This window comes from Oxyura jamaicensis, chromosome 1 (genome assembly GCF_011077185.1).
Source record: "Oxyura jamaicensis isolate SHBP4307 breed ruddy duck chromosome 1, BPBGC_Ojam_1.0, whole genome shotgun sequence".
Lineage (NCBI taxonomy): Eukaryota > Metazoa > Chordata > Aves > Anseriformes > Anatidae > Oxyura > Oxyura jamaicensis.
Genome location: NC_048893.1, coordinates 138,164,768 through 138,191,057, shown reverse-complemented (window position 1 = coordinate 138,191,057; position 26,290 = coordinate 138,164,768). Strand labels below are relative to the sequence as shown.

The 26,290-nt window shown below is 42.3% G+C and overlaps 1 protein-coding gene across 2 annotated transcripts; it reads right to left on the bottom strand.

Moving 5' to 3' along the window:
* Positions 1-11,055: 11,055 nt before the first annotated feature.
* Positions 11,056-23,568, bottom strand: IL1R2 (interleukin 1 receptor type 2). 2 transcript variants are annotated; one of them, XM_035316397.1, is made up of 9 exons: positions 23,547-23,568; positions 21,689-21,819; positions 21,306-21,564; positions 18,806-18,980; positions 17,572-17,746; positions 16,876-16,941; positions 15,656-15,791; positions 13,364-13,509; positions 11,056-12,041 (listed from the first exon to the last, which is right to left on the bottom strand). In XM_035316397.1, exons 2-9 carry the CDS (start codon positions 21,765-21,767, stop codon positions 11,914-11,916), a joined length of 1,164 nt encoding a protein of 387 aa, XP_035172288.1. In that variant the 5' UTR covers positions 21,768-21,819; positions 23,547-23,568; the 3' UTR covers positions 11,056-11,913. The 2 variants fall into 2 exon arrangements, with proteins under 2 accessions (XP_035172288.1, XP_035172278.1); XM_035316387.1 differs by lacking the exon at positions 23,547-23,568 and adding an exon at positions 23,383-23,529.
* Positions 23,569-26,290: the final 2,722 nt, after the last annotated feature.

Sequence of the window (26,290 nt, the reverse complement as noted above, 5' to 3'; positions counted from 1 at the left end):
GGAGCTGGGGGATGAGCCTGCCCCTAGAGTAGGTGTTCATGGGCAGAACAGAACAGCGACAATCTCAGGACATGATTGTTTCTATATCCAGACACATGCAGTCAGTTTCATTGTGGCACATTTCTGGCACTGAGATTCATTTTCCTCATTATAAAAATCAGCTTAGATGTGGTCTTTCTTTTTCCCAGGAGAACTTTTTCATCCTATGTGCTAGGCAAAGGCAGGAGCCACCAACACCTGCAGCTGTTTCAATGCCCAGCTTTTCAGGCTGCTCCTCGGTGTCAAATGTGTCCGTGTGTCTGAATATCATCCCAGCCCTATCTTCACATCAATCTACTTCTGTGTACATACCAGCACCTAATTACAGGCACTTGAGAAATTTTCAGGACACGTAGAATCAGGCCTGGAGTGTTAGAAAAAGGTGGAAATTAGGAGGTGGAGTTGTCTTGACTCTACAAACTGAGGTGCAGGATGCGCAGAATGTAGGCACACTGCAAGCTCAAGGAGTCAAAATTCATATTTGAAGAAAAAAAAAAAAAAGAATGTTTCAGTTTGTAGGTATGGTGCAAGTCTGAATGGAGAAAGACAGATGGGCTCTGTCTTGAGATGTAGATGAGAGGAGGTAGGTATCTCACTGCCAAACTCAGTCTCTCCTCTGTACCCTGAATATGCAGACGTGCTGTATGTGTGCCGCTGAAGGATGCAAGATAAGATTTAAAATGCTTAAGAGTTTCTGCAAAAAAAAGAGCTTGAGAACCTAATGGCCTCCAACATTAGCTTACACCCTTCCTAGAAAAAGTGTAGGTTTGTCACCAGACAAGGAAGGAAAAGTACCTCTTTATGGGAACTAGGGAGCTATTTTCCAGCTTAAGCAGTCATCAGCTGGCAGATGCTTGTGGAAAAGCTTTCCTTCTCAAGTGAGGCCAGGAAAGCAGTGAAGAGATACTGAGTGAGAACATATGGCATGATTTCATATTGTATCTCTCTGTAGCCTAATTACAAGAGACAGCTAGCCCAATAACAGGAAAGTGAAAAATGTCAGGGTGGAGCCTGCGACTGGGTGCAGTCAGCATGGACCGAGACAGGGAGTCACAAACAGTAGGGGAGGAGTCAGGGGAGGTAGGAAGAAATAGTCACACTGGTTGCAAACAGTAAAAATAACAACATAACCCCTAATTTTGAACGGCATTATTTTTCTTTTTCCATCTGCAGTAAATGGTATATGCTCTTTTGCTGTTCTACTATTTCATTAATTGACATCCTCCATCCCTTTGACTTTAGCTGGGTCTGGCTTGACTAACATCCAACTTACCATTGTGATTTTTAATAAACAAAAGCTCTTTTTTGAAAGCATAAACACACTTAAAAACAATATTTAAAGAACATGAACAAGATTGCAAAATCAAGCCTTCTGAAATCAGGCAATACGAGAACAGAGGGTTCAGACACATTATAATACATTTTTTAAATACATGGTGCATTATATTCTTTTCCCCAGCTTGCAGGGCACCGGATAGACAAAGCCATGGAGCAAATCAGGGCTGTACTTCACAGGAGGTTGCTTTTGATGGGATTCTTCTCTCATTCACCACAGAATCTGGAAGCTGGTAAGGATGAATTAGGGGTGGGAGAAAAAGAACATTGATTGTTTTTTTTTTGATGACATGAATGTTGCCTTTGAAAATCACATTTCATCCTCAGCTTTTCCACAAAGCTCCTGTGGAAAGACCAACAAGTCACAAAAATAAAAAATAAATGAGTGATCACTAATATTGTGTCTGCCCTTTGATACCCAAATGGATTGTTAAAATATTGCTTGTCAATGATGCAGCAAAGACACTGGATTTACTCAAGAAAGAAGGGTTAGCCGCATGTTTCATGGAATAGACACCTGGTAGACGATGTCCCTGATAAACATAATGATATTGCAGGTACACAATAGTTTTGAGTACCTTAAAGCTTTCCTGAGATTTCTTTTTCTTTTTCAGTACAATATGATCATAGTTATATATATATATAAATATTTTCATAAATTTCATCTAGATAAAACTGGGAGAACTCTTGGACAGGCTTTCTTCCCTTCCATCCTGCACTTCTGTGTATTCGTTATGAATTCATAGGAAGTAATTCCCCAAGCCCACAGTGCAAACATTGCTTTGAAAACAAGTGTTTGAGACGCTGCCTTTAAACTCTGAGGGAGTCCCAAGGTCCAGGCAGTAGATTCAGGAGACTCGAGTATTAGTATGTTTTGAAAAGCTTTCTGGGGCCTGTGAGAGTGAAGCAAATAGCTTCAGTTCATTTTTTTATTCCAATAACATATTAAGCTGTTGAATAGTAAGTTGCAAAAGTCTAAAATACTTCAGAGGGAATCATACGTCCCCCAAGATAATGGCATACCAAACTATAATATCCAAGCTCTCCACTAATGTTAGGCTTTAGTCTTATTCTGCTATGTCCCTGAACACAAATACAAGCAAAGTTGATGGCTTTTTGAATGCAAGGAGGTCAAAAGGTGAGCAAACAATTTACATGTGGAAAAAATAACTGTGCTACCTTTAAAATCACCCTTTTTTTCCCCCCAGTGAAAACAGACACGTTAACTATTTGTCCTGAAGGAACAAGTTCAAACCAAGTGAAAAAGATGCAATTACATTAGTCACTTCTTAACAACATGCTGTGTTTTGTTACAGCTTTGGCATTTGTTTCAATACCTAAATTTAGCTCTCCCACACAATCTTGGAGTCATCAATCTTAAAGCATTTAAATGACATGAGAAATGCAGAAGTTTGAGAATACAATACTATCAACATCTGCATTTAAATAAATAAATAAAAATACATTAAATATGCCTCAGCTCACATTATTTTATAGTCATTCACAAATAATTTGTGGTCTCTGATCACATGCTTTGAAGCTACACTCATCACACGTGGAAAGGTTGAATGACAGTATATGGTCACAAGCATCCATGATTCAGCGACTTATTTCGATTTGTGTTGAAAAACTGAAATATGTCCTCCATTTCACATCAGACGTGTGGCAAGGAGTCAAAGGCTCCCACCTCATGAGCTAATCTGAACTGCCTCAACCCTAAGGAAAATATATCCCGTGGTAGGGTGTGAAGCCAAAGTGACTGCATCCAAACAGCCATGTGCACAGAGGAACAGCCAGATTTTACATCACCTAGGACTTCAACTGATGAGAACAAAATAGCCTGAAGTGAAGATAACACAGGCAGAGACTTGCCACTGGTGTGATGGGACTTTCCCCTTTCTTGCAGGAGGCAGTATGAGAGGCAGGGTCTGGAGGGCAGGAAGGTAGGGCAGCCTGGCCACTGTGATGAGAGCACTCTCTAAGAGAATGGGAGATGGAGGAGTTGTGCTTCTCCCTAAATAATAATAATTAATAATAATAATAAAGAAAAGTAATAATAAAACTACTTATTTCAGTGACATTATGACCCAATAAGTCTATGCAGGCAGGCCACTTGGTTTTAAATCCGTTTTCTTCCCCTCCAATGTTTCTCTCTTTCAATGTTTGAGCAAGTTTCTTTGTTTAGAAGGGAAGAATTGAGTGCCCAGAAACCCAGGGCTCCAGAGAGGTGAAGGAGTCTGCAAGGCTGCCACATTTGGGGCTACAAGGTCCTGTTCTGCACCATGCCAAAATACCAAGACCTGGCACCTCCATTCAGATCTCCACCCATTCACTGTGAAGATCACTCTGTTTTTCCCCATGCAGGATCTTGGGTCTCAATATGTGCCTGCTCCTCCTTTCCCCTGACAGAGCAGAGGAAAGGATGAGGTGTGAGAAGATACAGTGCAGTTTTCTTTCTGCCTATCCTGAACAAGAAGCCTAGGGAAGAGAGGAAGCAGAAGGACTACTGCTCTCAGGAGATCTGCACTGGGACTGACCTCTTTGTTCCTCTAGCCCATCTCCATGAGGGAGCTGAAGAGCCCTGCATGCTTCTGCTGGGTTTCCTGCATGATTGTTCTTCACTGGAAGGTGGAGAAAAGGGGGCAGCATCCACTCAGAGGGATTCCTACCCCTGCACATACCTTGTCATGTAAGAGTGGCCTCAGCCACAGGTGAAGGCTCCATGGCCCCCAGGGACAGTTGCCTGAAGTTGCATCCTCTTTGCTGAAATACATGTAACAAACAGAATAAATGGAAGGAAGACAAACAAAAATGAAAGTGCTGAAACTGGACCGGTTCCCTGGAGAGACTGAGGATGAAGACTAATCTCTGTAAATAATGTTTTGCCTGTGCAAACAAGCTGTAACATGCTCAGACCTCCCCAGAGTATTGCGTCATAAGAAATTGTTTTTAGGAATAACATGCCTAAAGTGCCATGGGTCTGCTTTTAAAGCCATTGTAGAATCAGCACTTAATTACTTTTTTTTAATCAGAAAGAAAAATAATGAATGCAAATGTAAAATATTACAAGCACAAATCTAAATTTTGAAGCTGGTGACTGATGTATATGCAAAGTCTCAGGCTGCTTCTGGATAACCAGTGTGTCCCATACTGGGTAGACAGATGATTAGAAACTTGAACTACTGACTTAACCATGGAGGTGAGTGTTACATCTGGGTAAATCAACATCTGCTTTTATAACTAAAGGTAAACAAAAAAATAAAAATAAAATCCAGGCACAGGTAATAATCCTGAAATGTGATCCCAGAAGCTGCAGAGATTTCTGTCGAGCCCCTTGCAGTCATGTTTCAACAGCTGGTTCTATCTCCTAAAGCCCTCTTCCAGGGCTGTATGCTACTGTGAGTTATCATTACTGCACTTTTTGCTCCTTGACATTGCCAACAGAGACTTCACACCTGCTTGCTTGCACTATCTGGGGGATGCTGCTGGCCCCAGGCAGGAACCTCCTGGTACACTCACCAGGGAAAGTGGTTCCTAGTGCACGACCAAGTGTGAAAGCTACAGCAACAGACATTAAGCAGTAAAAAACCAAGCAGAAAGTAACCTCTGTGAGACAGAGTGAAAAAAGGAAGAGCAGGGTTTAAGGGGCTCCCCCTGTCTGCATAGCACAGGCACTGGGGTCATATAGAGCCCTAGCTCACCTCAACAACACAATTTTGTTTAGAGACTGGATTGTGCACTCCAGTAGGAAATCCGAGATTCATTAAGGGCTTTTATCCAAGGCAAATGGCATCTCCAAGAAGAGTTTAAAGCAGATTAGGACTCTGGACATGACTACAAAGACGTACAGCAACTGTGTGTAGTGTTTAATTCTTTTGATCTTCCAGCCCTTAAGAGCTTGGAAGGGCTGTATAAATTTGGCACTGGAGATTTAGCTGAGGAAATAATTGCACAATAATTAAACTCTTAGATTGGATTTTGTATCTGCAGCTCTCCAGCCTGTTTTTTACAATACAGAAATAAAGAGCACAAATCTGCAGGACATGATGCGGCCTTGCAAAAAGACCCCCTGCTGCCACACGTATCAAATCCTCTTCGCAGCTGCACCCAGCTCCAGGTTAAAAGTAATTTCTTTTCTTCTCCTTTACTCCTGCTGAGAAGCTCTTTCAGGACCCCACTGCTGTGTAAGTGATTAGCGGCCAACATAATTTTGGTTATGCATTTTTCTTCCCATTCTCCTTCATTAGCTGAAATATTTACATGCACAGGTTCTCCAGCCTCCAAGGGTCCTTGCAGCACTTCACAGCCCCCCCGTAGGAAACCACCCTCTTCAACCCATCTTACCCATGTGTTCCACATTTCCTAAGTGACACTGTGCCTCTGTGATTAAACAAGCAAAAAATAAATAAACATGATTTGCTTATATATTCTTCCCTAACAGGGAACAGTCACACGTGGGGCTCTGACAATGTGAAGAAGTGAATTTATGACCTTTCTCTACAGTGTATCCTCAGGCATTTTACAGGATTAAACTCAACAGGTAAACTAATAGTTGTGGTCAAAGGCAGGACATCTGTGTGTCCCCTGAGCTGATAGCTCCTCTCTACTACAGAAAAGCGGTCCTCATCTCCAGCATCCAGAAACTGTCCAATGAGAGCTGAGAAACCACTGTTGTTTGCTGGTTGTCTCCTCTGGAGAGCCCTCAAGCTGGCTGGAAATCAGCTATGATAAGTCCTAGTCAAAAGGAAAAGAGCAGTAGCAACATATTGAGGATATTTGTAATGATACTAATTACTTAGTTCAGCTGCATCCCAAACATGAAAGCCGCAAAGTTGTTGAGTCTTTAATTTTCCAAGTAAACTAACATGATATTGACTATTTCCAGTCATAGTCTGGCCTCCCCAACACTTATGACAAAGTACATTCAGGATCCAAAACAAGCAAACAAGATGATTCATTTAGCCCAAAACTAAACAGATGGACGAATCCTCTAGGCAAGGCAAATCCTCAAGGCAAAACAGGACCTCTAAAGCTGGAAGTGAACAGCACCATTTAAGCCCTGCCAGGCAGAAGAACTGGTGATGTTGCACTGTCCACAATGAAATCAGAGCCCACCAAGACTTGTAGGTATGACTTGTATCAGACTTGGGTCTGATAAGCAAATATATAGGTCATATAAGAGAAATTCAGGTTCTGGGACAATTCAGGCTGGTGCCAAAAACTAACACTGGGAGGAGGGACACACAAATGAGCTAAACTGCACTCTGCAGCTAAGGATTTGGAGTTGGTGAATTTCCCAAGTTCTAACAAGTGAGTTTGGGTCTCTGGGAGGCTTTGAAAGCTTCCCCATTATTATTAGGTATCTGGCTCTCCCTTGAGGATCTTAGGAAGACAACAACATGTCCTTCTGGAAAACCGACTCGTGCTATTATTTGGTCTGCCTTATTGAACTCCTTGGCACCATGTATACCAGCTACAGGCTGCGACAGAGTAGGAGTTCCAGTGTAATGAATAGATGAAAACAGACTAATAAGTAATGCATATTTATCATGTTTTCTTTATCTGCTGCTGCCCATGTTCGTCCACTGGCAGCAGATGAGTTTTATGCTATATCAGGTGCACACAGCAGCATTTTTTTCTGGCCTACGGTTGTTGCCTTGCAGTGCCTGCTAGGAGCATGTGTTCTCCAGCAGGAGTGGAAGGGCTGGCACCCCTGCTGCTGAGACTCTGCTTCAGCCCCCCACACACTGTAGCCCTCCCCCCCCCACACACACACACTTTTTTTCCTGTAATAACTATGGCTCTTCTCCAGGCCATGGATCGCTGTCTATGAGCCACAGACATTTTTCCAAGACATTGCCCAGTCATTTTCAGCCTGCTTTTTTTCATGTTGGGTTCCACAACGCCTATCTTTGTGCCTGCATCCCAACCTTAGGCAGTATTTTCCTTTAGCATGAGCCCGTGTCCTTTCTCTGCACAGGGAGCTGCCAGCACTAGAGTCATTTCCCAAGAAGGCCCAGCAAGCAGCCTTGACTGTGTGAAAGGATGTCTCTGGGCTTAAATCCATTTCTTTCTATAACCTCTGTGTTAACCTGAAATCATGTTGTCCACAATCAGTCTTTCCACTAACACTGGGTGGATTGATCTACCTCTGTTTTGAAGTTAGCTGTTTAGCTTCTGTAACCGGTGGAAAAAGGCACCTCTAGAGGGCAATTCATCCCATTTATTTCAGACACCAGAGAAAACTCTTCCTCCACCAGCTGGAGAGGAAACATCAATGACCATCAATGTTCCTTTCTGATGGTCAAAGGCTGGATGAGAATTGCCCCACCCCAGGTTATTTTCAGTAGCTCCAAGGTTAAAAGTGGGCAGGGAGCTCTCAGCTCCAAAACCAATTCCTTGTTTTGTTTTGCTTTCCTGAGTTTCTTGCTTTGCAAACTTGAGTTGGAATAATCATCAAATGTTTTCATCAGCTATTCTCATATTCAAAGCTTTATTTCTGGCAATGGTATTTGACATGTTTATTCCTTTTCCTCATGCACGCCTTCCTTCCCCGGCTACTAAAATCAAAATCTGTAACCTTCTAACCTTGATCTGCCAAGATCAGCTCTGTGCACAGGTCCAATTCTTACTTCTACTTTTATTCACTTTACAATTCATTTTTAATTTTATTTACTCCCACATTTATTCAAAGGTTTTGCCTGACAACAAGCAGATCTAGTTATATGGTGCTCCCCAAATTATGTTTACTTTATTTTAATTGCTACTTTGATCAAACGGTTATGCTGTCTACTTAGAGGAACAGCTGACATCAAGATCACATAAGCTAAGTAAGACTAGAAAATAACTGTTAATTGAGCTCACTTTTCCTGCAAAGAACTACTTCTGCAGAAGCTGCTGCTATCCTGGAAGATAACTCATGCCAAGGCCACGCCACACCAGTGTTTTCCCCTCTGTAGAGGTTCCTTGGAAACCTCTCCAAGGAACCTCAAAAGAGGTTCCTTGGAAACCTCTGGAAACTGTTGCGGATGGATGAGCTCTGCTGACAAATGCTGCAGACCCACACAGTTCCACAAAAGAGGTGGCCTTGTCTTCCTCGCGTCATTAATTTTTCTGCAGAAGAACATTGTGACTAAGAGATTCAAGTCCTTGACATGAAGTGGCCTTCTTTGTTTTGTTTTGTTTTGTTTTGTTTTCTGTTCTGTTTTGTTCTGTTTTGTTTTGTTTTTCAGGTCTGATTGTAAGCTGCTACAACTAAGTCCTCAGCCTCAGTTTGCCTTGAGACTCAGGATATTTTCTCCTCAAAATATGTTGAGACCAGAGGGAACTTCCTGGGAGAGACCTTCCCAAAAAATTATACGTATGATGACAACTAGAACTCTAATTTGTACTAAAAAAAAAAAAAAAAGAAAAAAAAAAAAAAAGAAAAAAGAAAAAAAAAAGGAAACAAAAATGTTACCATTGGGAAGATGAATAAGATGAATCTCCCTGCTTAAGGAGCATGTGCTAAATTCACATTCCCACAATAGCAGTCTGTGTTAGCCTACATTTCCAGCGCCAGAAGGCAGTGAGGAGAGCCAATACTTCAAAAGCTGGTAGCTGGAGAGAGAATGATCACCCAGAACCCCTCTCAAACCCTTCTGGGGCTGGAGAGCAGGGACAGATTTGACTGTGGCAGCGATCAGGAAAGGAACCTGGTCCACCCACATTAATTTTCCTTTTGGTGTGAAAAGGTAACACTGCAGGGCCAGAGCAGAAGGATGGAGCTGAAGGATGGAGCCCATCCCAGAGCCCCCCCCAGCCCCACAGAGCAGGGGACACTGCTGCCAGTGGTGAGCACTTTCCAGAAGAGTGCTGGAAAACAGCACCCCCAATCAGCGACCTCATGCCTTCCTTCCCACCCAACTCAGACACCAGCACTTTGATTTCTTTTGTGTGTTTTGTTTGTTTATTTCATTTTTTTCATGTCGTATTTACAAGAACAGTGTAGAACGTATTTCACTTGCTTATAACAAAACAAAATCAATGTAAAACTTTTACATCATGTAGTTCATTTGGACAAATCTACCTGTAAAATATTTACATTATGTTGTTTATTTGAACAAGTCTAGCTATCATGAAAGCCTTCAGAAAATTACTGTACCAGTAGTTAGAGAACTGGGTATCACTTACTTCATAAGAGTAAATCTTTGTTTCTTTACATTCCCCTTGTATTCAAGACAACACTGAGTATGTAGGAGCAGCTCTCTGCATGCCCAGTTTTTATCTCATATTCACTTTCCCTTCTCCTTCTCTAGTGTCGAGGAGGATCTGAGGTATTTAACTTTCTTTTGGCATTAATACTACATATACAAAAAGTTATATTTCTTTTCCACTACTTAGTAAAATCCAACCGTAATCCTGCAGCCAGATGTGTTATCTTGCTGCTCTGGGAGGATACAGATGGATGGGAAGAGCAAACCACATTTTGAAAGGTTACACTTATTGGCAAACCTATTTTGTTCTCTAGTTATAGAATAGCAATTTCTGAAAATTTAAAAAATAAAATATATAAAATAAAATATAAAAATAAAAATAAAATATAAAAATAAAAATAAATCAGGAGGATTCCTGATGTACCTAAAACTTTCTCATTTTTTCATGTTCCTTCCAGCTACACTCAGTATTTTTATTCCTTCAAAGAACAGCTATCCAAGTGGGCTGACTTTTTTCAACACAATCAGCCACCTTTTTTTTGCATCTGCCCATAAAATCTATGTATCTTTTCTCATCATCTTTAACATCCTGCACTTGGAAACAATAATTCCTGTTGTCTTGTCTGGTTGCCATTGACTCAAACCATGTCAAAAATTCAACTCCTGTATCTTCTCAGCAAACATTTAGAATATATAAAGGGAGATTTTATCTTAAATTTCACAAGTTGCAAAGGTCATTGCTAATAGACTGAATGGTTTCTTAATTCAAGCCACATCCTAGTCTTTAAAATTCTTCAAATATTTCTTGGGCTAAATTCAGAACCAGCTGTAAGTGGTGGTGGAAAGGAGATTGTCAATGGCTTCTCCCAGATGTCTGAGAGTAGTTCATCTCTCTAGTCTGTGGGACTACACACAATTCTAACATTCTTAGTTTACAAAGTTGTTTCTTTAGAGCCAACATTTTCCTGATTATTTTGTTTTCTGATTTTTTCAAAAAACCTCCAGGCTGGTTTTCCTAAAGAAAAAGCTTTTTCTTCAGTGTCTGTGAGAGGTGTCAGTTATGGATCTGTAACAAACTAAACCTTAAAGCTGGATCTCTTCCCCTTCTACACAGATGAAGACATGCACTATGTAGGATGGAACCGTTTCTCCACTATCTGCTTGGAAGAGGAAGCAACCAAGGCATTCTACTCATTTTGATCCTCAAAGTACAGCATGGTTACTTGTTTATTTATTGCTCCCGTCTGATTTATGTCAAGATTTGAATCCAGTTAGACTAAACTAAATAGGCACCGTTTTGCATCGTGATTAATCAAACTGCATACTTCAATTCAGAGGATACGTGGTTCCCAAACCTACACCAGTTTAAGACTGGTGCAGACTCATTGTTTACAGGAATCTATTCCAGACTTTTATACTTATATCAGAGAGAAGGAGACAGCCAGCAATAAAAGCTAGAAGCACAGAAGGGCAAGGCTGCACCTTATTACTGGTAATCTGTTGAATCACTTCCAGGAATAAAACTTTATTAGTACTAGTCAAATGACTTTCAAAACACTAAAACATCCTCCAAATTCTTTTCTTGGCAAAGATAACAACATGTTACAACTGCCTCTAGCCATGAGATGTTGGTAGATAAAACAGAAACAAATTCTCCAGTGTACAATTATCTGTAACGCTGAGGTAGTTATCTCTGGGAGAGTGATATTCTGAATGCACCCATTTAAGCAAAGAGTAATCCAAGTAGTTAAAAAAAAAAAAAAAATCTGTGGAAAAGTTCGTAGAAGTACAGTTGTCCTGACAACTGAATTTGGCTCTGGAAAATGGAAGAAAAAAAAAAAAAAAAACAGCTGTTTTGTATACTGAAGAAAAATAAATTGAGTTTGGGTGCACAAGGAAAAATCCTATCACTCTGGTGTGGAAAAGCTCATCTGGAGCAAGCTTTCTTAGCTTCTATTTTTTGGGTTCTAGTTGTTGTGTTTTTTTCCCCTCCCTTTTTCAAAGGATAAGTCTATTGAATTTACAAAGGGTGAGACCATCTCCATTTCCTTACCCTTCTCATAACAAGGGCATGTACCTAGGACACCATGTTTCAAAATGCTACAAATCACAGCCTAGGTACAAAATAATAGATGTAGGTTTCCTGCATCTAGGCAGCATTTTTCACAAACTTATATTTCTAATTTAACCAGATTTTGGAAGATATGAAAAAGAAGAAAAAAGCTGATATACATCCATCCAGTGAGAAAGCAGTATGTCTAGTCTGAAACATCTCTCTGTGTGTCATGTGAAAGTCAGCCAGGCTGAATTTTTTGATGTTGGCAGTTGGAGAATAAAGCAGATTTTAAACCTTTGCTATTGTGTATCCTTTATCAGCTCTCTGCTTCCAGCACTTGTGTACGCATATCGCCCCTAAGATGACACAGGCCAACGCAACTGGAATCACTGCAGTGTACCAGGACAAGCCAACAGCTGGAAAAGTAAAGAAATGAAATATTGTCAGAAAATTTAATTCTCTAAGTTCAAGGAGGAAGAGGAGAAATCACATAAAAAGGATGTCTGCAAATTAACCTTCCAGCAGGGTTGACCATTTGCAAAAGGAACAGGTCTATGGATTCAGTGCTCTGGGAAATGGGTTTGTCAAGGTGGGAGGAAAATATTGGAAAACAATAGAGGGTGAGAATTTAAAGTTCAGTCCTCCTGTGTACACATGGCTCTTCCCAGTCCCTGCTCAGAGTGGCTACGTGCTTTCCATCTTAATTCGGTTAACACAGCGACAATCCAAGCAGGAAATAAAGGCACCACATGGAAAGGGAGTACATAACAGCTAGTCTGCTCTCAAGCTCTGTGAAGAGCTTTCTCATACAGACCACCCAATAAATTACTAATGATCAAGCCAAGACTGTGAGCTTCTTCCCAAAATACACCTAGCTTCCAAGACAAGCATCTGTCCCGACCATTTTGGATTATGCTGGCCTACACTGGTTCATGGACTGCCTCCCCTTTAGCAATACCTGTGTGCTCACAGAAGACACGAGAAGCACATCATCTAGCTAAATGAGTACAAACCCCTCATCATAGGATGCTGGAGTGAGTCATGAGTTATAACTCATAATGAAGACTGTAAATGTTCATGTTCCTTTCTATGATGATATGAGCAAACTTTGGTGATTCATCAACGTCACGCAAAGAAACAATTAGCATTGCTTCACATTGTTTTTACAGCTGGTTCTTAGCCAATGGTCTATCACACTGCAACATTAATTGCACTAAGCTTAGGTCTTCTCTTCCCATCACTAGAAGCCAAAATAACAACACCCACCATAATTTACACCTCTTGTTATTTTGGCAACAGTCTGTGCACGAGGAGAAAGAACACTCTGATCTTTATTCTGCTATTGTCTTTTTTTTTTCCCCTACTTTCTGAGGAACTGGGGGAGATCTGGCCCTGTTACACCCAATGAGAGTTTGCCAGTAGTCTTACTGGAGCCATCATTTCACAAAGCGTATCTAAATTTGAGCCCTAGCCAGTGAACAGATATATTCCAGCACAGATCTTTTCGCCTGTGGAAAATGTCAATAACTGACCCACAATGTGTTCATTCTGAACAGACTATTCTAAAACACTGTGCATATTAGGTCTGCAACTGAAAAAGGCAATCAGTTTTTCCCAGGTAATAATCCACCTCAATACTAACTTGGAAAGTGTAAAAGACTTTGGTGATAATTTAGTTTTAGAATAATTATAACAATTATAGAATGTTTGTCCCCCAAATAAGCAGTTAGCTCATTACCTTCCTGCTTGACCCTTGTTGGCAGCACTTGGGATCCAAATCTGTTCTGTGCTAGACACTTAAAATCTGTATAAAAATCCACTTCTTCAACAGATTCAAAAATCAGTGGCACTTCAATGAAGTTCTCACCATTTTCTATGGTTTCTCTGGAAGAAAAAGAAAACTCAAATGTTAATTCTGCAAGAAAATGCATTGGATATTTGCTCATTTCTGAACTAGCCCCTTTGCATTACAGGACACTTGTGGCTTCCAGACCAGCTCTGCCAGCTCTTTGAGTCTCCATTCCTCTCAGTACCCTTGCTACACCCCAGAATATTTCAGAATATTTTTTCTCTGTTTTTTTTTGTATCTCTGTTTTTTGTATCTAGATTTGTCTTGGAAAAAAAAAAAAAAAAAAAAAAAAAAAAGACAGAAAGAAAAGGGAGGGAAGAAATGCAAACAGAGTTGTGTATAACTGAGCTCCCCACAGAGCATCATGGAAGGCCCTGGTTCCTTTATTATGACCAGCTATTAGTTTCTGAGATTCTTACTATCAGCTGGAAGAATGCACATGGAGAACATAAATCTGCAAACACTCACATAGCAAACTGAGCCACCATACCTGCTTATCATCCACCTCAAATCAAGACTTCAGTACAAGAAACTGTCTAGAAATTTTCCAGCTTACTTCAACCTGATTGTTTCATGAGTGCAACTATTTGAAAGTGGTTTTCTAGGTGCAAACACTGTCTCTTGATACCTTTTAGTCACTGCTGGAGAAGTTGTCCGGCTGCTTTGCAACGACTTGTTCATGAGTCTGCTATGTGTTGCAGCAATGGACTTCTCTGGGGTCAGTACCGCAGGAAGGTAGCAACACGGCAGTGAGTGCTTTGCCACAAATTTCTGTGGGAAATATATCTTCCCTGTGGTATTTGACCTGATATGACTTGCTGGCTTTCCAAGGGCTTCCAGCAGAGCTGAGACATCTCACATACCATGGGCTCTGTGTGACCCTGAGCTGGCACGGCCTCTTTCCATGTGCAACTATATAGTCACATTTAATAGTCACATTAGTAATAGTAATGGTAGTGATGGTGGTAGTAATAGTAATAAAAGTCTAACTAAGAAAGCACATGTGCTGCTCTATTCTAAATCCTGAAGAGACTCTGGCTGGTCCACATTATGTCTTATGTCTCCTGACAATGCGTTTAAAGTTCTCTCACTCACCCATGTGAACAACATCATGAATGAATGCTCTAAATCAAGCTGGGGGGAATACCAAAACACAGGAAGACTCAGGAACCCAGCTGAATTATCGTGTTACCTCTGGATGTAACTGTGCAATAAACTCAACACAGCCAGGTTTTTATTTGAAGCTGTGTGGTTGCAGACAGCTCACATCCATAACTGTTAAACACTCCTGCCCCTCAGAACAGGCATGCCACATCCCCAGGCCCCATTGTCAATGGTCTCTGGCACATGCCAAGTCTTAATCCCTAGCCAGGAGCTGTTTGGGAATGTCATAGCTGGTGAGGGACCAGTTTGGCCACTAAACAGCACAGGCAAAATGCAGAAGCCTTGAGGCATGCAGCTATGAGGCAACTCAGAGAACGGCTCAAGATGGGGAGAGACAATGGATCAGGGCAAGAGGATGTGGGATATCCTGCCTTCCCTCCCACCAGCACCCCCCCAGTGCTTCTCTGGCGCCAGCTCTAGCACTCACTGGGCATCTCAGTGAGTCAGTTTAACTTTTAAGTCACTGACAGAAAAAAACAACATCCCTAAGGGGAAAACCAACAATAATTAAAATAACAGTAATTTCAAAAACAACATGAAAGGCCACTTTTCTGCCACACTGGGCAGTTTTCTGTTATCTCAGTGCATTCAGAGGCTCAGTGAAGTACCTCATGAATGCCAGAGCTGGTGTGGGGGGATGGATGGTGCCATTTCCTTGGCACCGGGCAAGAGAGTGATAAGAGAAGTACTGGGAAGGAACAAGGCCCATTGCTTTCCGCTGCAGTCAGCTCTTACATCAGTTCAGATGCCCATGAAACTGTGCTTCAAGTGTAAGGCTCTGAGCTGGGTCATTTACAGTATGACAGGAATGAAATCCAGAGATAAAAATAAAAAAGTCAAATAAAAAAAAAAAAATTCTGCTGATTTTGTTTTGGCTTTTTTGTTTTGTTTTCTCAGCTCTGACTTTTACTTCTGGACTCTCTATATCCCATTTCACTACCTGGCATTCATCTAAGAGCCACTGTAACACTGCAGGTTAAGACAACAACCACAAGAAAACACTTTAGCCTGACTTACTGTCGTTCCCCCTCTGTAACTCTGTTTTGCTTGTAAACCACGTCAATGATGGTGTCATTTGCTAACCATTCCACGTCAGTATAGATATGCCTGCTCGGTCCAGCAAACACTTTACAAGGGAGAGTCATCTTGGAGCCTGTTGGTGAAAGATTAAAAAGCATTCAGATATACTCTGAGAACTAGTTTCTCTTGGTGAAAACCAACATCTCTGGTGGGAGATCAAGTTCCCACACATGTCAAGCACTGCTACATTCAAAATTGAAGTTAAGCCCCAGATTGTTTTTGATCTAGACATATTCCTCAGGAGGCAAAAAGGACACAGTGTGATTTACTGCTCTAGAGCAACTGCATTAACCAGCAGTGCAAGCTCCCTTGGAGATGCTGCAGGCAAAGACAAGACGGGACCTCCAGAGCCATCGTGATGATGCAAAAAATCAGAAAATTTTCTATACTTATTGTATCTCTGAGCTAAGGATAAAGAGCCTTCACACTAGTGCATAGCTAATTTATACGGAAAACACATGGCTCGATATTCATACAATGTTGTTATCATACTGATGGTGATCGGATGGATATAATACACTCTGTGGAGCAGACAGGCAAAGAAAATGACTTGGTCGTACATTGACAGAAAGAAAAGTGGCATAAAAAATTAAGACCACTGTGTGTAGTGCATCCAAGTTAAAAGAGCTTAGTGTAAAATATACCTGTTGTTCTCTAAAAGGAGGAAAGGCAACAGAAATGCACTGTCATAACGTAATCTTCAAAGAAAAAAATGAGTTTCTGTCAAGGTGCTTTCTAAACAATGACAACTGCTCAATTGAAACTTTAGGAAGCAATGAAAAATGTCTCATCCCAAAAGAGCGAGGTGGCTCATTCAAAGCCACTGGAAAACCTAGAGCTGTCTGAGGGAATAGTGAGAAGGGAATGGTCTTGGTGAAGGGGGAGCTCTGAACAGCAGATCCGAGGGTGTGAATATGCTTTTAATGCTTTGTTGATAAATCTACAGCAGTTTTGCTTTAGCTTCTCCTGTGAGGAAAATAGCACCTAGCTGTAGGCAATAAGTAATAAACTACCACAGTACTGCCTCTCAGCTGATATAACCACTATCAAAAGGACTATAATAATAAACACCAACAAATTGGACTGTAAAGGAACTAAAGGAACCTCCTCTAATTTTCCTCTCCTTAGGTGTTCCCAAAAATAGCACTGAGCCTTACCAAGAGCAGCTGATGTTGTCTTTTGAGTTGGATACACGATTAGGGGGGTAATTCTCTTTTCTTGTTCTGGACAGGGAGAGAGAACAGAGAGTCAGTGCTAGCACGACACAAAATCTGGGCATTACCCGGACCGGCGGAAAGCAGCGCTCCATCGCCCAGAGTGGTTGGACCTAGGTTAGTGGGTGACATTGGTGGTAGGGGGACAGTTGGACTAGGTGATCTCGAAGGTTTTTTCCAACCTTAGTGATTCTGTGATGCCCCTTTGGAGCCCGGGGGAGTGGATTTAGGCAGAAGCCTTGGCAAGCCCGGAGGCTGCCGCCCGCGTCGCCGTCGCACGGCCGCCCTCTGCTGCCCGCCGGGCGGTGCGAAGCAGCGGCCTTCCCCCACCCCAGCGAGGATGGAGGCTCTTTTCTTCCCCAAGCCCCCCGAAATCGTACACAGTGACCTCCCGCACCATTGAACCTCGAGGGTTGGATTTTGCTTCCTTCAAGGCTGCTGCCGAAGATAGGCGAGCACTGCAGCTAGCCGCACAGCTGTGCCAGATGTGCCAGATGTGCTGTGGGAAGCTGCTGCACCACCTCCAAAAGCAAGCACCCCTGTTCTCCCTCCCAGCAGCACCAAGGGGCTGGATGCGAGCTCCCCTCCTGAGCTTCACTAGCAAAGAGCTGCAGTGCTGCATTCAGGGTCAGTATTTACCGACTGTCTGCAGCTTGATTGTTCTGGTGATCTCGTACGTTACACCTTCATAGGGGAAAGACATCTTGCAGGTGTAGTAGCCAGCGTCTGTTGGTAATACAGATGTGAAGATCAGGGAATTCGAGCCTTTCAGAAACACGAATTTTTCACTGTTGTCTTCCAAAGGCAGGGCATCCTGGAGAAATGGCAACAACAGGTATTATGTTCCCCATAGGTGTGGTTACACCCAGCTCCACTTTCCCACTAAAAATCAAGTTCTTCAAATGCACATCCCTCTCCAGAATGGTCTGGGGCATTCTATGAAGTGTGAAGAATTGCCATTTTAATATAACTATAATGTGCATGTATAACTTTTCAGTAAAGCCACATTTTAAGATGGAAAAATATACCAGGGTATTTTCTGAGTCCTCTTAAGAGTAATCAGCTAAGACATTCTTCTGAGAAAAATACGTTTCAGTAAACAGGAAGGTTTTCCTGTGATTACTTTTCATACATGTCCTCATAAGAGTTATATTCTATGACACTCATCTAAGACAGATAGATGTTAGTAATCACACAGGTTTTACAACAATATTACCAGCCCTACACAATCTCTGAAATGGTGAAAAATTCTCACTCTGTATCACTAACATGCAAGGGCTGGAGCCCCACTAAGAGCATCTATGTTCTTTCTCGATGAAGGCAGGATAGCTCTTTCTGACAGTTGTGGCATGAAACATGTTGTGGGGAAGGACTTTCACATAGGTACCTCAGTTACAGCCTGCTCCTGAAGGAAAGCCGGAGCAGAGACACTTTTCTGGCGTGGTATTTATCACACCATAGGCATGGCTGTGTGCAACCAGCACAGGAATGACATCCTATGTTAACAGCGATAGCTTCAAGAGGCAGAGCATATGGTCATAGTGGGAGTGTAAATAAAAGCTACAAAAAAGTATGGGGAAAATATAAGAAGACTCCCGTGCTGTGCAGTGGAGAGCTGATCATGGTCAGGTGATGGATATTTAACATTACAGCAAAACTAGACCTTCCTACTTGAAAAGTCATAGACTAACAAGATAGGCAAGAAACCACTGTAATCTTTGAGTGATTAATCAGTTCCCAGCACCTCTAAATGCTGTAATCTGCATTATATTATTCTGTGAGTTTAACAACATGGAGTTCAGGAGAAACAGAAAGTGGAGATAAGTGTTTGCTTATAAAAGGGATGAGATTAGGAATAAAGAGAAAGTTCTACCTTGTACCACTTGAGCTCCAGACCGGTTTTATTCAAAGTAAACTCCCACAGGTCAGGGCAAACAATCTTTCCAGAGGTAAAAGTGAAGAGGACCTGCATATAAGAGATGTCCCGAGCAGCTGTCTTCTCCACAACGGTGAGGTGGATGGAAACCTCGACACAGTAGGAGCTGTTCCTGTGGGCAGAGCAGGGAGATGTGAGTACCCACCAGTGATAGGGGAGCCCAAGTGACACCCTTCAAATCCATGGCGAGTGAACTTGAAAGCTGGCAGCCATGAGCTCGAGCTGGTTTGAAGCCAGTAACAGCAGGCATTGAAACTCTCTGCAGTAACTGAGTGGATGTGAGCTGGATCAGGGTGTTCCTCTCTATGCCTGTCTTTCCAGACCTGAGGAGACCACCCCGCCTGGTCTGAGAGCTGCCCTTGCTTCCACAGCCATCCATCCCTTGATACACAGCCTCTGGTCTGTGCCTTTTGATTTCTCCCAGCTCTGTTTCCCTCCTTAGCCCTTTCTAGGATGCCAAGATGGAGATCATACCAGGAGGGATCTTGGAGAATCACTGGTACTGGTTTTGGGCACGATCTAAACATGTTGCTGACACATGTCTGCCTCGGAGTTTCAAGCTTTTTCTTCTCATTTGTACACCAGGTTTGCTGCACACCCTCAGGCTAAAGCCATGGCTTTGATTTTGCACAGAGGGGCAATATGTCCATCTAAATAATAGCAAGAGTGTCACGAACCCTCCACCCATTTCCTTGGAAGAGGTCTTGACTGTGAAAACCCTAATGATTGCAACGTAAGGAAGAAATAAAAAGTTTAAAGCGAGTATGAAAATACATCTGCAGTTACTATTGTACAGCTGGTAGGCATTTCTGTGAGTACATATTGGTCTACATAGAAAAGAAGGCTTGAAAGTTGCACAGTATCTAGCTTTTCTTCCCAGCCCCAAGTAGCAATCGCTTCCAGTCACAAGGAGGACCAAAACACACAAATCGCTTGGAGGAGGCTGATGCCTGAGCTGTGTCCTCTCCAGCCAGTGAAAGCCTGCTTCTGCCTTCCCGCAGGACAGAGTTCAGCCCCTGTGGGGGCCAGTGAAACCAGGCATGTGTCTGTGGGCTGATGAGCTCACTGCCCCTATGGACCGGTGGGATGCCCAAATCCCAAATTACTTCTCAGTGAACTAAGAGATCTGTGATACTTCCTTTCCAGCGTCATTTCACAGACTGTTGAAGACATGTTCTTGTTTGATGGGATGATGGGATGATATGAGAAGGAAGTACATTTTTTTGTACTCAGTTAATCCTGTAATAACATTAACAATGAAGCTATGCTCTCAACCCCTGCATATCGTTTTCAAAGAGGTGTCACAGCATTGTGCTATAGCTGCAGATAACACTGCCACATTTTGAGGTGTTGAGGAACTGAGGCACAAGTGTCCAAAAAAGGGATAAAAAGCAGAATTTCCATGTCTCAGGCTCTGCTCTAGGACTTCTATATTTACAACCTTTTCTAATGCTGGCCACACTATTGAAGTCTTCTCTCCTGCCCCACCATTGCATTCCCTGCTAACACATAGAAAGGGCAGCCTAATAAGTTGAACGTGATTTATTTATTTGCTTTCTGCCTGCTGTTCTGCAAGGAAGCTGTGCTCTGCAGAGTCAGCTCCAGCTGCTGGGATGTGTATGGACCTCACGGGCCCCAGAGAGAGGTGAACTGGGAGGTGGACTGGAAGGAGGACAAGGACCCGGGAGCCTTCTGGATTTCAGGCCCAAATGGCACTGGTGGTTTTTAGCCTTCCTCATTCCTCCACAAGTCCAGATCCTTGTTCCTCTTTTGAAACTGTACAGCAGGCTGTCAGACCATAAACTCTCAGAAAAAAAATGACCAGTAAGACTGAAAACAGCCTTGGCTGCAAGCCGCTGTATTATTGCAGGTCTGGTACCAGCCCAGTAAATACACACCAGGTCTCAAGTGACATATTCCAGCAAAGCCAAAGTAATCAAATTCTGCTTTAAAATGTGCAAAAGAAGAAAAGTAAAGATCAGGGAAAAGGAACAGGGAAGAAGGAAGCCACCTCAGAGCCACTCTCTCTTGGTATCTGCTTTGTAATGCAATCCAAACCGCAAACAAGACTGTTTGCTTCTCTAAAGCTGTGATGTATGAGTTGCATTCTGCAGTGTTCCCTGTCTGCAGCACATCCCTGCTTGCTGCATCCCTGACTGACTTGAAAATAAGCTAGAGCAAACTCTCAGATACACTATTTCCTTATGAGATTGTAGAGTAGCAATACCATGTCATGATGCATCAAGATTTCAGTATATATAGAGAGAGGAGAAACAACATATTTAAAAGTTCTAACTTCCCACGTATTTTCTCTAATAAACTTGGTGAGGAAATGATCTTATCCAAACCCACTCTGAAGATAAATGGTGTTTAGAATCAAGCTGATATATTTTAGACACAGTCACCTTTTTCAGTGCACTGAATTTTAAGTACCTACCTTCTTGTACAGACATATACTCCTGAGTCTTCTTGCCTTGCTGGTAAAAACCAGAGTGCGTCTCCTTTTGCCCAGATTCTTGGATCTTCATCTCTTCCTGATATCATGGTTTTTGAATCATTTTTGTACCATGTGATATTATGGGTCAAGGAAGAAAAATCCAGATGTTTGTATCTGGGGGAAGGGCATTTCAGAACCACAGGTTCTCCATGCAGTTCATAGTAGTGTTGGAAAGAGATGATGTGATCTGGGCAGTTTTCTATATAAATCAGAGACATTTGATCATTACTGCTGGCCAGGCACATTAAAAAAGAGGGGAGAGGGAGACAGGAAATTAAAAAAAAAAAAAAAAAAAAAAGATAAAAAAACGAACATACCCTTACCTGTGCTTTTCCCTTGCTGGAGCCTGAAAGCAGAGGCCCCCACTGTGCATGTAACCAGGACAAAGAAGAGCCCAAGCATTTTTTTCCAGAGGAAACAGGAAGAAGGAGACCGAGGGAAAGTGTCTTGAAATCTGAAGGTAAGATTTTTAGGAGACAAAAGATACAATTAAAATACTCAACATTAACACTAGCATAGTTAACTGCCCTTTTCCAAACACCAGGCCTGGTGATCTTTGGTTCTCCTTTAGTGAACATATGGGCATCTTCACCCCAGTTTATGGCTTGGCATCTGGCTTGGCACAAACAGGTCTCTTCTGTCATTTTCCTTTCACTCTGGGAGATGCAAACAACACGCCACAAGATGCTGCTGTCCCCATGTTTTTGTTTTGCTTTGTTTTGTTTGGTGCAATAGCTAAGGGTAGAGAAATACAGCTCTGTATTTAGCAATAAGATATGACGGAGGCATGGGCCAGCCACTTCAAGTTGGTTAGCTTGTTTGGGTAAGCCCAGGAAAGAAGATACAGCAGAGATTCAGCTCTCTAAGCATTCCCTTCGGGTTTCTGCCAAGGCTGTATACCTAATTAAATCCAGTGTGACTCCATCTTCCCCTCTATGGCTACCAAAATAGGCCAGACAGCACAAAACCTTGCTATAACCAGAGCCAAGCTCTCAGTGTCCCCAGCAAATGGGGGAACAACAACTTTAACTCATGCACAGCCACCTTGCAGTTGGTACACAAGCTACACAGAGTGTAGACACCATAACCATCTCTGAAAACTGAACTATCTGCAGCTGGTCGTTCATTAGCTGTCATCTGTATTGACCTGGATGGCCAAGTCGGCATCTGCATACATCACCGGCTGCTTCCTAGTCTGCCACAAGATTTCAGTTGCTGTTACTCAGTTGACTGATCACATATTATATCTATGTACAGCGTTCAGAAATGCATTAAATCTACTACAGATAGGCATCAGTTTATGCTGTACATACGTATTTGGGTACATACGTAAATACAGTACACATACACAATGCACACTTTTTCCATATTATGTACAGAAATGAAACTGCATACATTTAACATTAGCCTAACAGTATGACTGTCCCATAAGATGGATATTAAATGACTAGACAACTGCTTCAAGTTTTATCCAAGACCAAAAATGTATTTCAACCAGTATAATGCATTCCTGTTCATAGGTACTTACGTGCAAGCACCTTCTGTATATCCCATCATGCTCATATTTATAATGTGGTTTTAATCCAAATTTCTCCACGTTCTAATGGCTAAATTTGCCTGGCATCTGACAGTTTGACTGTAATACCTTATCTCCAGCTTATTGTCATCTTTACAAAGCCAGCCTCTTGCTCAACAAATACAGTTTCATAACAACAGGTTGGCTCCCGTACCATGACTCATGCAAGTGTTTCCAGCACATTGGCATGGAGCTGTATCCCCTTCCATGGCTACGTATGGATCAGGAGCTAGTGTCTTCCTTTGCTGCATAAACAGTGCCAATGGCTCACATGTAATACCCTGCAAAAGGATCTTTACAGGTCCGTTGCCTGATAAAAATACTTGGTTATTTTGTTCAGAGGTCCCTTCAGTTTTGTATCCAGCATTTTCTGTAAGCCCCTGCACACACTGAGGTTTTAGGGATAGTTTTCATTCCCAGATGTCCATAAGCTTCACTTACCTGTGGTTCTGCATCCTTTCAGCCATTAGTTTCTCGTGAAAAGATGTAACACTGAAAATTGCTGGTGAGATCCTTATATAGAGCTTAGCCCAACAGACAGCGGAAGTTTATCGCTCGTTGCCCAATCAAATTTGTGTCAAAACCAAATGACATTTTAGACCCACCTTTCTTTCCTTCCGTAGAGCGGGGATGAGAGAAATAGAGACAGGGCGAGAACAAAAATATGCATTTGGGTTTCCCAAAAAAAGGGGAAATGACTGCTAAATATATGACTAAATTTCCCTTTTTCTGACGAATGGCAGTTTACATGCACTCGTGTCTTCACATGACTATTTTACGCTCTACCAAAACCCAAACTTTCTCATGGGTGACAGACAGTGTCCTGCAGCACAGTCAGCAGCTGAACAATTGTGCTCTTCACATAATGTGTTTGGTGAGTTTTTGTATGGACAACATGGCAGGTTTTTCCTCTTTTGTGATTCCTCTTATAGCCTGTGAATCACGAATGGGTTTATTCCTCTTTCCTGCCATGACAACTGTCTCAGTTTCATGCTTTGCATGAAGGCTGTCTTTACAGTGGGGTATAAGGAATTAACTGATGCAAGCATGCTACGGTCTCCACGTTCACAAGCAGAAGGGTGAAAAAATGGTTTTTGAACTGTGGTAATGTTGACCTCTGCCTGTCTAGAAGAGGGCAGTCATGTGAAGGACTTCAGTCTGGAGCAGGACCACAAGTCAGTTTTTTTCCGTGCCTTGCCCTGACATGTGATGCCTCCTGCGGGCAATCCAGGACTTCTTCCAGCCTCGTTGTCCCTCAGGGACCAGCTGTCATGCACCACGTCACTGCTAACCCAGGAAGGCACTGTGTGGTGTCCTGCTGACCTCCCAGGGCTGGCGTTGGCATGCAGCTCCCTGCCCACAGGCCTCACAAAAATGCCCCTCCCCGGGACTTCACAAACCTCAGCTGAGCAGCCCTGGTCTGGAGTACCAGGATCCCAACTTGAGGTTAAGGCTTATTGGTGCTGCCACTAACCAAGTAGTGACTCAGAAATAAAAGCAACGCAACCGTTGCTTGCAGTAGGGATATATGAACCCTTCATGTAACATTTATTAATTTATCCCTAACATAATTTGTGAACTCTTTGTTTAACTACTATCATTCCCATTTATACTGGAGACCTTAGAATATTTTTTAAGAGAGGGAAAATTGCCAGTTTTTGAGACCGTGCTGCCATTTTCTACAGGGAGAAGAAACATACAGCTTATGACGTCTATTGACATACTGCAATCTTTGGGGATGTGTCATATGCCAGACAGAAGAACTGTCAGATAAGGTGACCAATGTTATCTGAGGTCCAAGTCCAGACTATTACTATGGGAGTCTTTTCACGTATGCAACGGAGGTGGGAATGGCAACCCTGGTCACAGGTGCCAAACAAGTTCCCAGCGCATGAACCCAGACATTTACCAGGCTCAAAAAAGAGCAAACCTGCAGGAAATGAGGTTCAATGACTTTGAAATGATCACACCTACCAACTGCTGCACACACATTCATTGCGTTTATTGAATGAAGCCATCTGATCGCAAGCTGTTCAGTGAGCAGCAGAATGAGCATCACTCGCTCTTCTGGAGATAAGTGTCCTTAGCACACACACAAACCCCTCCACTGCAGCACTTTCAGCTCTCCCCTCATGGCCTCCTGTCATGGCCAACCACTTTTCCTCACACTTGTACAAATTCAGATGGTCTGAAAACATAAATTGGGCTACGAGATTCAAAGTGAGCTTATAATGCAATGATATGTGCTGTCCTGCTTTTGAAAACTAGACTAAAACCAAATATCAACAGAGTAACAGTGCAGTTGACAGACAGTATGATGCCTTCAGATGCACCTAACAAGGATTAATGATTTTAACCAACTCTTTTTTTTTTTTTTTTTTCCCATAAAACGTTGTGATCACACATGCCGCTACCAGGATTTTAAGTCAAAATATTATGTCTGGAAGTGCAACAGCCTGGTTTCCTACAGCTCAGGAAGAAATGCATGTTTTTAGGGGCTGTCTGCTGAGAAGACCATGTCACTTTGCGGTTAGTTATTACTGAGTATTTATAAACAGAAATGTACAAGTCCAGCAGCTATAAATATAGAGGCACTTTTAGGGAAGCTGGTGTCGTTCTGTGGTTTCGTTGTGCAGATGATTCATTTATACTGCTCAAGATGCTGGAGCGGAGCTGTGAAATTCCTGACTTGAAGACCAGGCTATTCCCCATATGTCTCACTCATTGCTCATCTCACTAGAGAGCTGTTTCCCACACCAGGGTTGCACGCAGCTACCTTGCTGCTGTTGGGTGGATTTTTCTCTCTTAGGACATCCCAATAATAATAATAATAATAATAATAATAAAATCTCAAATAATATTTAGCATTCTAGCAGTCCCTTCCAACAGGGGTTTCAAAAGGCCTTCACAAGCAAGGTGTGTCTGTTCATGATCTGTATTTCATAGAAGGGGAGACAGAAATTCAGGTGTCATGGAGCGGGGATAAGACCATCTGAATAAGGGACAGTTAAAGGTGACAGGTTTTTCTGGCGACCCCCAGGTTCTGCTGTCTTTCCTGGGGGAACTCATCCAAACTGCTCTATGGTTGATGCTGTTTGGCATCCAGGGACTGCACTCACATGGATTTTGCTAATTAGTTCTGTTACTCAGTTTGGCTGAGCCAGCTTCACATGATTAAAAATAGGAGAAAATTTATCTTGTTCACATAAGAATAAGGTGGCAAGACATTAAGAAATATGGAATGTTGAAAGCTAACTGGCAAGAAGATGCAAAGTAAACCACAGCTATTGCACCAACACATGTTCTTGGGCTTATTGATATGGGCAGACCTGGTTTTAATAATTTATAA